The sequence below is a fragment of the Myotis davidii genome, unplaced genomic scaffold (assembly GCF_000327345.1).
Source record: "Myotis davidii unplaced genomic scaffold, ASM32734v1 scaffold6, whole genome shotgun sequence".
Lineage (NCBI taxonomy): Eukaryota > Metazoa > Chordata > Mammalia > Chiroptera > Vespertilionidae > Myotis > Myotis davidii.
The window spans coordinates 3,092,997-3,105,437 of record NW_006383011.1 but is presented as its reverse complement, the minus strand read 5'-3'; the positions used below and the strand labels follow the sequence as shown (position 1 = coordinate 3,105,437).

The following is a 12,441-nucleotide window of genomic DNA, read 5'->3' as shown; positions in this document are numbered from 1 at the left end:
AACTATAGAGAGAGTAAAAAGATCAGTGATTTCCAGGGACAGGGGAGGGGGAAAGATGAACAGGTGGAACACAGGATTTTTAGGGCAATGAAATTACTCTGTATAATTCTATAATGGGGGACACATGTCTTTATACATTTGTCCAAACCCAAGGAATGCATAACACCAAGAGTAAACCCTAATATAAACTCTGGACTTTGGGTATTAATGATATGTTGATGTAGGCTCATCTTTTGTAACAGATACATCACTGTAGTGGAAGATGTTCTTAATAGATGAGGCTATGAATGAATGGGGGCAGGGAGCTATATGGGAAAACTCTGTATCTTCTGTGCTTTTGCTATGAACCTAAAACTACTCTAACAAAATTAAGTATATTAAGACAAAACAAAAGAATCAACTTGGATAAAAAGTTGAAAAGCAAAGTGAGGAAAATATTTGTAATTATTAGAGATAAAATGTTCATATCTTTTATTTATAAAGAGTTCATACAAATTCATAAGGCAAGCCCTGAATAAACTGAAAAGAGGGCTTAAGAGAACAAGCAGGTGCCCTCAAAGAGAATTTTTTAGATATACTGCTGTGTTTATTTGAAATTTGTTGGAATCCCCAAATTTAGTAATGTACTACTAATGCCCTTAGAAACATACACTAGAAGAGAGAAAAATTTTTGGCATATTATTATAGTGGTGAAAAGTAATCTCACCTAAGAGGAAAATAGTTTAAAATATACAAAAAAGAGCACTGTAAATTTTCATTGTTTTGAAGTAGCTTAGAGAATTTTGAAAGATCTTATCCTCAAAAAATCTCTCTTTTTTTTCAGTTATAAATTAATTATTTGAAAGCAAGTGAACAATGGAGCCAGACGTCATTCAGATGTACTCTTCATCCCCACCACCACTGGACAATGGAGCTGAGGATGAGGATGAGGATGAATTTGGGGAATTTGGAGGGTTTTCAGAAGTTAGCCCTTCCAGTGTAGGGTTTGTTGAATTTGAAACACCAGATTGTACTCGTCCCAAGGAAGAGTTTGTACCTTCAAACCACTTTATGCCAATTCATGATTTCTCAGAAAATGTAGATAGCCTTACAAGCTTTAAGTCCATTGAAAATGGTAATGATAAGGATATCACTGCTGAACTTTCTTCTCCTGGGAAAGGACAGTCTAATGTTTTGCTCTCTACCACCAGCAAAGAAGTAATTCCATCTGAAACTTTAGATACTTCCATCGATGGCATAGAAAGTCCAGGAAATTTAAATAAAATAATGGAGCAGAGACAGAATGTTGGAACACCTGAAAGTTTCTCTCCGAGAGATTTTAGAACTGATATGAATGTTGTTCATCAAAACAAGCATTTACAAAGCTGCAATGGTGAAAAGCCTCCTTGTCTGGAGATTCTAACAAATGGGTTTGCAGTATTGGAAACTGTAAATCCTCAGGGAACAGATGATCTGGACACTGTAGTGGATTTAAAAGGAAAAAAGCCTCTTAGCACTCACGGTACTGAGTATAATTTAGACTGTGCACATAGTCCTGCTGAGGAATTTGCAGATTTTGCCACATTTCCCGAAAAGGAAAGGATACAACTAGAAGAAATGGGATGTGCAGTTTTAAATGATAGAGAAGCACTAACCATTCAGGAAAACAATAAAATTAATAGAGCTAATGAACTAAATTCTGTAAAAGAAGTGTCTTTGGGTAGAAACTTTGATAATAAAGGACACATTGAAGGAGAAGATCAGATTTGCCTTTCAGAAACAAGCAGGAAGAGTAACAGAGGTCTCAGTACTAAAACACAAGGCCTTCCAACATTACAACAGGATGAATTTTTAAATTCAAGTGTACAATCAAAGGCTTGGACTTCGGTAGACTCGGCTGATAATTCGGAAGCCAATAGGAGAGAACAATGTAAAACTGAGGAAAAACTTGATTTATTTACTTCCAAATGTACTGGCCTATGCATGGATTCTGTTAAAACTTTTGATGCTGATGATGAAGTTAGTTCTTCCAAAGAAGAAAGTAGAAAGTTTACTGATTACCAAAGCCCCAGCATTGATCCTACAGAAGAAAATGTTTTGGGTGATCCTATAAGTGTAAAAAATGGGGATAGTAGTAACGACTTTGTGACTTGCAACGATACTAATGAAGATGATTTTGGTGACTTTGGCACAGCCAGTGGCACAACTCCACCTTTTGTTACCGGTACTCAAAATTCAATGAGTGATGTCACTTTTCAAGAGTCCTCAGAGTACTTTCCACATATTAGTGAATCAGGTGATGACTTTGGAGAATTTGGGGATACAAATGCTGTTTCTTGCCAAGAGGAAATTATATTTACGGAGGCAGACCGAAAACAAAATTCTGGTAGTTTTTCAGAGGAAGGTAAGTTGGAAAGGAAGTCTACAGGAACTGAACCTGTTTCAGAACTAAAAATTGGGCAAGAAGGTGAGTTTGGAGATTTTGATTCTGTGCCAAATATTCAAGATGACTGCAGTGCTTTTCAAGACTCTGATGATTTTGCGGACTTCAGTTCAGCTGGTCCTAGCCAAGTTGTAGATTGGAATGCTTTTGAGGATGGACAGAAAGATAGTTGCTCTTGGGCTGCTTTTGGAGATGAGCAAGCTGCTGAATCTCATCATCGGAAGGAAGCCTGGCAGTCACATAGGACAGATGAAAAGACTGATACCCCAGAAACCCTCAAAACGCACAGTGTCCCTTTAGCAACTTCCAAAGGACCAGTTGCTGGTGGCTATGTACAGGAAACAGCCACTTCAGTTCAGGTATTTACTAATTTTCTCTATTTTATATGACAAACTATGGAGGCTTCTTAATTTAACTTTTCAAAAAATATTTTTAAATTGAATATCTGTTAAGGAGTCTTTATGATACATAATGCTTGCCTGATTTGTAGGTTATTTACATTTTTTACAAGACTTTGGTAAACTTGAAATAGTACTACAATAATGCTTAGTAAAAATTTTCTTTATCTCAAGGGGTTTTTTAATATTTAAAGAAATTCATCAACTTGGTTTTTTGATTAATGTAAATATTGTTACATTCATAAAAAATGTAAAAATTCATTAATTAGCTAATTCTAGTGAATCCTTCAGTGTTTACTTTTATAGTGGTTTTAAAAGAAGGTTAAACTGAGATTTAGAAGACTTTCTTAAGTTTCAGAAAACAATGTCTTTTCATTTTGTCTATCAAAGAAAGACCTAGGAGATTAAAGTATAGTTTTGATAGCAGGAGAAAGCAAGCAGAATTTGAAATCTCACCCTATGCTGAAGGCTACAGGGACTTGAAGTATAGAAAAAGAATTTGAAAGAAACAGATTTGGGCCTTGTAATTTAACAGGTACTAAAAGACCTGGGGTAAGGGTGAGAGAGTAAGGTTTAGATCTAGTAAGAAACATCCATGGTTGACTTATTATGGCTATATTTATTTGCTTTTAATTTCTTGAAAATGTACATTTACGGCCACTCTTCTTGTTGAGTAAGGACATCAGGGAGAATATTTTTTACCCCCCTTTACTTTATCATCTTCTGGTGTAGTCTTTTTCAGAGAAGATTCATTAAGATTTATTTTCATCTAAAGTAGTCCCTAGAGGTGCAGCTTGATACCCAAGTTGTTCCTCCAGCTACATTTTACCTTTCCTCAACCCCAGGGGTGTGGAAGAGAACACTTGAAAATAACTGCTTTATACTGACAATTGATATATGTAACACTTGGTCCTCAAGCTTAGTTTAAGTTCCTGAGAATAAAATCAGAATCTATAAATTCTACTTCTCTAGTTATCTTTTGCTAAGCAAACCATTTTTAATTGGAAATATTTCCAAAGTCTGAATGTTATTTGAAGTGGTTATACATCATTGTTTTAACATCTTTAATACTTCAAGATATTGTCAAAATTATGGTATTACCAGTTGGTGTACACAGCTATCACTTTTCATTTGACTTTGAGGGTCTTAATAGCTAAATTTGCTAATTCAGTTATTACATGGTTTGGCTAATGTTTTATATCTGATGAGGAATTTATTTTTGAGGCAGAAGCTTGCAGTTATAAACAAGGAGTGAATTAATTGTACAATGCAAAGCAAAGACTTGTTGGTTTTGACCTAATCCGTTTCGGAATTAGTTTCATCTTACTAGAATGTAAGGTGACACTGGTATTGGATGATCTTTAATTTATGGCATTAGAACATTTAACATCATCAGATAATGAATTTTTTAAAGTATGACCACTTTAAAAAGGAATTTTTTGCGTCATAGAAGTTGATCAAAGTTATTTATGTATAATTTGATTACTGAATATAGGAGATAATGAAGTATATGGGTGGACCTTATGGAATCTTATGGATCTGAGTTTGAATCTTGACTCAGCCTCTTATAAGCTTTATGATTTAAGCTTTATGATTATTTGTAATATCTACTTCAAAGGATTTTTGTGCAGATAAAATGACATGACAGTAAATTTTAAAATGAGTGAAAAAAATCTGAAACACCAAAATTTTTAATATGATTCTATTTTTTAAAAATTAACTGTGTATATGTGGCAAGATGCATTAAGACTTCCTGAGATTTATTTGGCTCAGTCCTTAGGCTTTTTTTTTTTTTTTTTTTTTTTTTTCTGAATGAGTTACACAAAAGGAGCAGAACTTAGATATAGAGAGACTGCTAGAAAGGGCTAGAAGAGAACTTCAGAAGAAAGTTGAGGTAGGGGAATGGGTAAACCCTGCTAAGTGAGTAGTTGCAAATGACTTTCATTATCCTGCTGTTGGGAAGGAGGCCTGTGGCCTGTAGTTTCTTTCTTTTCCAGGATCTGCTGAGCTACGCCAGCAGGGCTCTTAACATTTTAATAAAATATCTCTTCCTTGGGTCAAGAGACAAATCAGTTATTGTAGCTTTATTGCAATAATTTGTTACTTAAGGGAAAAATCAACCAAGAAGAAAATTTTCAAAGTTATAAAATGTTGTTAGACTAATTCTCAGAAGTGGGTCCAGCAGACCTCAAAGGGGATTTAAGCCATACATGACCATGTATTGATAAATAGTTTTACTCTACAGTGAAATTTTCTTTTTTAGAGTTCAATATATTTCATTCTCATTAACAGTCTTATAAATTGTAGAGAAAGGCAGGTAGTGGTATCTCTATTGTTTAAATTGGAAAGAGGTCAAAACTATTCACTTTTTGGGCTAAGATTTAAAACAAAACAAAATGACGACGAAAGTCCTCTTTACTTTCAAAAGAGTCCTTTTTACCCCAAAAGACCATTATGTGTATTGTTTTAACATGTTTGTTTGTTTACCAGTTAATTTTCCAGAAAGGAACCTTGACTGATAGCCAAGATGCCTTTTTCTTAAGTATATAGTAAAGAAGATAATGTCATAAGCACTGCGTTTAACTTTGAGCTTTTGTAAAATTTGAAAAGTATTACTCTGATGTTATTTGATAATTTAGGTAATTAATGAGTAATTTTAAAAAATATTAATTGGCTGTAGAAAAGGAAGCTATGAGTCATTCTTATTGGCTATCTAATTGATAATGCTACTGGGAAAATAGTTTAGATGAAGATTTGTTTTGAAAGCTTTAAACATTTAAAATATCACAAAAAGAAAAAAGAAGAGAATCTCTAATACTTTGGCTTTTGTTATTTTGAGATTAAGTTATTGGTTTGTTCACCAGAAAGCATTCTCAAACTGAGTATAACTAATCCTATATTTTCACCTTTGTTTGTTTAATCATCTGCCTAAGGTTTGTGAAAGTTTTCCTTTATTTGGGGAACACTTCAATTTATGACTGGAAACAGAAGTAAGCAACAAAATAAGGAAATTAAGTGGTCAAAAGATACAAACTTTTAATTATAAACTAAATAAGTCCTGAGGATGAAAGGTACAGCATGATGATTATAATTAGTAATACTGTATTTTATATTTGAAAATTGCTAAGAGAGTAGATCTTAAAACTTCTCATTACAAGAAAAATCTGTAACTGTGTGATGATGGATGTTAACTAGACTTACTGTGATGGTCAGTTTGTAGTATACACATATATCTAATCATTATGTTGTACACCTGAAATTAATATAATGTTATATGTCAGTTATATCTCAAGAAATTAATATTTTGGCCTTATAGCTCTTTGCTTATCTGAAGTATTTGGATAGTGGTTCCTTTTGTTATTTTTCCCTCAAAAAATGTGAAATTCTGGGCTTTGATTCCAAAATAGATAGAAATGTTTTATTAAATTTATCCAAAAATTGTGTATAAGTTGCAAAGCATCTTTGTAGAGCCTCATGAATATTATAACCAGTTGCTTTTATATAGTTTAAAATTGGAAACTGACAAGTATACAATTGTAGGTTGTACTTGATATCTTACTTAATATTTAATGGTGTTGAGGCATAAGGTATCTTTTTAAATGGGAGATCATATTACCCAGTGGATTTTATGTTTCTTCCACTTAAGAGCAAGACCTAATGCTATCAATATTAAAACTATTAACAATAATCAACTTTTGTTCCTAAGAAAGAAAAAAAACTAACTAGAGATATGTTTAAGGAATTTTAGAAATTACCTTAAATAGAAAATACTTTAAAGGAGATACGTATTTGAATGGCATAAGAACCAGAGTCTAGGACCCCTACCTGTGCTGGTCTTAAACACTACTTTGAAAAACTGAATGAGACCTTCAGTGGGCTTAAACTGCTCATACTCCACCTGTTTATAAAATAAAGGTGTATTAGTTAGCACTCTCCAGAGAAACAGAACCAGGAGGATAGATGGATGGATGGATGGATGAAGCGGGGATGGAGGGGAGGATTGGCTCATGTGTTTTGAAGACTGATAAGTCCCTATCTCCACAGTCTTTGAGCTGTCTTCAGTGATTGGATGAGGCCCACTCATATTAGGAAAGATAATCAGCTTTATTCCGTCTACCAATTCCAGTGTTAATCTCATCTAGAAACACCTCCACAGACATAACCAGAATAATGTTTGATCAGCCTCTAAGCACCTCATGGCCCAGACAGGTTGACACCTAAAATTAACCGTATGGGAACCACATGTTTATGTATAGCTTTCCATATTTTTAGAACATCTGTAACCTGTTTGTGACTGAGGCATATCAGTTGGGAAACTCTGCATTAGATAATATGGCTTATTTGCACAAGTGGGTAAAAGGCTGCTTATATATCCTAGGACTTTCTTCCTCCAACCTTAGACAGAAGATACGATGGAACTGGGAATTCATGCATGATTCTGTGTCCACCATTGATGAATTAAACAATCGGGTAGTTAATTGTTTTTGCTTTCCCAGAAATCCTATCTGATTTGAAAAAAAAAATGAAAATATAAAAACACTTAAGGTAATAAAGGACCCTGATAGGAAAACAAGTATGGTACAAAAGCCAGATTACCTTTGGAGAGTAGTATAGCCAAGGCCACATAGGACTTTTGTGAGCTCCTTCCCCATAAAAGATACTTAAGTTTTTCTTTTATAACGGTATAAAGATGAGAATGTTAATATTAGATAGTAAAACATTTTCATGAACCCCTAAAATTATTGTGGGCCCTAAGCCCAATGCCTACTGTGTAAGTTAGTCCTGGGCATAGTATAGTGCTAAAAGCAAGGCACCGGAGCCCCACTGCTAGATTCACATTTATGTTTCAGCACTAACTTTTGCGTTATCCACTTCCCTGAACCTCAGATTTAAAGAATGATCAAAGTACTTACTTCAAAACTCTTACTATGAAGATAAAATAAAATTGTGCATCTAGAGGTCCTTAATTAGCACAGTGCCTTGCACATAATAAGTGCTCAATAAATGTTAACTGTTACTGAATCATCTCAGAAATCAACTTGGAAAATGGTCTTCAGAGGTGCAAGAAATAGGGTTGCCAACTGAATTTTTTGGTGAATAGCGGAAAGTAATAGAGACAAATGAGAATTTGTGTGGGAGTACCCCTAATTCTGGCTCTATATTTACCCATCAGACTATTTTGAGAGCAAAGCTGCTGCTTTGGGCTAGTTTCCATTCTCAGAATAGTTTTGACAGGTAGGAACTCTTATTGGTATAAGTGCCCTTTTGTGCAAGTAGTAGACCTTGTTTGGCTTCCTAGCACTGGACATGAATAGAGAAAATCAAAAGGGAACCTGGCACCTGCCTTGAAGGGCATTTGACTTTCAATCCTGCATTTATTAGAGCCCCCAGTTCTTAAAATGTTTAATGGCTAGATGTACTGCTGTTTGCTAGGCTTAGCATTTGAGATTTGTATGAATTAAAGGACATGACTGAGTTATATAAACTAGTATTCAGCCAACCAGTCACCAGTTTCTAAATTCCAAATTTAAGGAAGAACTGATGGCTCTTTATCCTCTTTGACTTTGGTGTTGAAGGCATTTAAAATTTAAGTATTTGATGAGAATATTTTATTTAGTTACTATTATAATCTCAGCTAAAATTTAGTATGCTAAGTGTTTGCAATTTTGTTACCCTCACATTAATGTAGAGCATAGCACTGACTAGTAAAAATTTTCAATTTGCTTTGTTGAAAACTATGAGTTGTTGTGTTGAATGAAATTATTTGCTTTTAAAGCAAATCGGCAGTTAATAGTTGAATACCTTATCTAATGACTACAAATGTTTGAAAGACAAAAAAAAGTGGATAAAAGCATGTCTTAATGAAAAGAAAGTAGGCTTTAGCGTCTGGCTTTGGGTCAAATCCTTGCTGTACACCATGCCAGCATGTGACTGGTTGGTTATATTAATCTCCCTTTACTTTATAACATGGACATAATACTTGTCTTTCAGGGTTTCTTTTAGAGATTTTATCAAGTAATATATGTAGAGCATCAAGCATAGTGCATTACATAAAGGCATTCATTTAGCTATTATTATTTATACATGCTATAATTATATAAATATATCCGGTCTGTGTACAAAAATTATTTAGATGGCTTACAATAAGATATACTTTTGTAAATAGAACAAATATGCCCCCTGCAGTCTTAAATAAAAGTGAAGTGCTTTTTAAAAAAAAATCTATTTTACATTGATATAGTTATTCCTGTACCAATTATGTGTAAGAACCTAGGTACTAGAGATTCAAGATAAGGGATAGTCCTTGCCCTCAAAGCTCCTATAATTTTTAGAAATTGAATTTAGAACTGCTTTGATGACACTATAATATAGTGGCAATATGTGTTGGGTAATGCTGTTCAGTTAGTGGACTCTGGCTACTTGAATCTTTGTTACTTGTTTATTGCTCTACCTCAGTTGGGCAAACTGTGGCCTAAGAGACAAATCTGTCCTGACACCTGTTTAGTACATAAAGTTTCATTAGAACACACCCACACTTGCTTGTTTATGGATGGCCTACAAAGCCGAAAGTATTTACTATCTTACCCTTTATGAAAAAATTGCCTGCTTCATTCAGTAATAGATTTGAAGCAATGTAATGTAATGTCTAATCTTACACATATGGAACTTTCTTTTTAAATTACTATGTAATTCACATTCTTTATGAGAAAAGATTGGGAAAGAAGTAAAATATTGAGGTAATCAGGTTAATGTAATGCTCTGTTTCCTCAAGTACATTCCACTAATTTAAGAATTTGCTGGCTGGTGTACCTAAGACTTCTTGTATAATATTGCCCAAATGATTGAATTGTTTTAGAGTCATTTCTTGCTTCCTTTGATGAATGTTGTTGTTTTTATCCCATTTAACAAAGAAGATACCAGAACAATTCTGTTTTAATTTACAGAGAAATAAAAATTTGGTCTTATGTGAGTTTTGTTTACCTTCCCTGCCCAGGAGATGCCAACACTCCTCATGTTTCCAATTAGATGGTTATCTGATCCGCTTAAAAGTAATGTCTGTCCATTCCCTCTGTGGAAGCCTTTAAGCGCTGGTCCCCTTGACACACTCAAGTTTCACAAGTCCTGGGATCTTGACTCTACTTTTTACTGGAAGTTTCATAATTGATACTGAGAACTTTTCTCATATCACAGACATGAATATAATAAAGATTTTAGAGTAACTTGCAGAGAGCAGAAGAGTACCTGAGACTACTAGTAAATGCAGTGTTGAGGTTTTTGCTCTGATACTACTCTCAAAAAAGAGATTTTAGTTTGGAAAATATGTTTGTGAAAATTTTTCCTTTTGGTTTTCCTGTTTGCTGACTGTACTAAACAAGAGAAATCGAGTGATAACTTGTGTGCCTTACTTAGCAGGAGGTACCACCATGATGTGGCATTTTCTTGTACACTGGGTGTCATTTCAGAAATACACTTAATCTTCCAACAAGCTTTAACATGTTTACAATTTGGATTCTTATTTGATGTTTAATTGGTAAATTGAACTATTCAGTTTTACATGTATCTGAAATAGAGTGAAATAAATGTTATTGTAGGTTGCACATGTAGAATAAACCTAGTAGTAACCAAAAATATAAGTTAATCTAAATTCAGTAAATTTTAATTAATGAAAAAACTCCAAATACCAACTTTCTTGGTGAAAATTCTTGGGAATATATGAGTTTTGCTTGGAGGAAGAGCATTGTTTTATTCAAAAATACATATATACCTACCATAGAAAAATAGAGAAATGGAATTTCTAGAAGATAAGACAGACCATCAGATTAATAAATGAGCTGTTGAATTTCTAAGAAAAAATTGACACATTCTCTCCTATTTTAGTTTGCTCTCTTAGCAGCAGAAATGTTTCTGAAAGGCTTTCAGAATTCAAGTTTATGTCCAAGAAAAAAAGGTTTGTTCAACTATAGTAGCATACTTTTACAAGCATCCGATCTTATTGGTCCTAAATCTAGAATATGTGAGTGGTGGTAAGAAACATCCCAGTGTAGTGTAAAGAATATAAATGCTATCTAGTATTTGTTTTTGTTTTTGCTTTGGACATTTATTCAGACTTTGAGATTGCTTTCTCACTTTACAATTGGGTAATAATTTCTTCTTTGTAGAATTTTCTAATGGATTAAATAACATGTTTCTAAAGTACCAGGTATAGTGCTTATAGTGTAGCTACATTTATTTTTCATCGCTGTATCACTAAGATTATTTAAAGTAATCATTTAAAACAGCTGTTCTATGAGTAATTGTGCTTCTTTCATTTGTACCTGACTGGTAGTTTCCCTCTCTGTCTTATAGTAATGGACAGAGGGTGTGTGTGTGTGTGTGTGTGTGTGTGTGTGTGTGTGTGGTGATGATGATGATGATGTTGATGATGATGATAATGTTGATGGAGAAGAAGAAATATGACATTAAAACTTGAGAAATGAAAATATACTTTTGGGGGGTGTTTTGGTCCAGACAGCTTTACTAAACCGCCTGGAGCGAATTTTCGAAGCATGTTTTCCTTCCATGTTTGTCCCTGATACTGAAGAGGAAGTTACTTCTCTGAAGCACTTGCTGGAAACAAACACCTTGCCAATAAAAACAAGAGAGGCCTTAGCTGAAAGTGGGTAAGTAGTAGACAGTTGATAGATAGCATGTAGATGTGTTAGTGTCAACTGTTCTATTTTATAAGATTATCTTAAACATTAAGGTTCTGAAACATTATTGTGTTAAAGTTTTAAAAAATCATATTGTGCTAAAAATACATTTTTTTAAAACTTCCATGTGTCTCCATTTTTTAGCTTTTTTTCTGATATTTCTAAATCATTATTCTAATCACTCAGTCTTACATTCCATCTTTTGACTTCATAGTATGGTAGATGAGAATTTAGATCTTACATCTGCTATTCTCCTTCATCATCCCAATATACTTGTAGTTTTCACTTAAATTTTTATTTGGTATTTTCATTATGATAATCGTGTTAATAATGGTCCTTGCTTAGTCACTAATTCTATTATAGTACAACTTTTTCCTGACTCTCTTTTTCCATTTAAGTCTTTCCTTTTTCCCTCCCAGCCAATAGCCTGTTAATATAATTTTACTTGTGATCAAACCTGTCAGGCTGGCCATTCCACTTTTTCCCTGAGAACTTCCATCTTCCTATTTCAGTCCTCTTAAACACATGTTGTCTTGGGGACTTCTGTTCACTTAGATCCTATTTTGGTGGCCCACATCCTCTAATAGCTCCTGAGAAAAAAGGTACATAGGAGATAAAGTTTTATTTAATTTACTCTCACATTAAATTTATAATCTAGGATCCTTTGTTGCTGGTGTTCTGAAAATTCACAGTTAAATGTGAGTCTTTTCATTCCTTGGACTGAGCAATGGATGGGACCCTTCAGTCCAGAAACTTCTGCTCCCCAGTGTAGGGCAGTTCCACTTGTATTGACAGTTACCTTCTTTCATTGTCTCTGTTTACTTTCTGGAACTCTTATTAATTATTAGCTATTAGAGGGTCTACCAGTAGATTGATTTTCTAGTTTTAATTTCAACGTTTTTTTCATTCCTGGACTCTTGCTTCTTTACTC

The 12,441-nt window shown here is 33.9% G+C and overlaps 1 protein-coding gene across 4 annotated transcripts in view; it reads left to right on the top strand.

Annotated features, from left to right (window-relative positions):
- Positions 1–12,441, top strand: part of AFTPH (aftiphilin) — a 62,752-nt gene that overhangs the window by 22,876 nt on the left and 27,435 nt on the right. For all 4 annotated transcript variants that reach the window (XM_006778537.2, XM_006778538.2, XM_015557909.1 and 1 more), the window contains exons 2-3: positions 824–2,781; positions 11,329–11,480. In XM_006778537.2, the coding sequence (XP_006778600.1) occupies positions 856–2,781; positions 11,329–11,480 (2,078 nt within the window). In that variant the 5' untranslated portion in view covers positions 824–855. The remainder of the gene's footprint in view (positions 1–823; positions 2,782–11,328; positions 11,481–12,441) is intronic.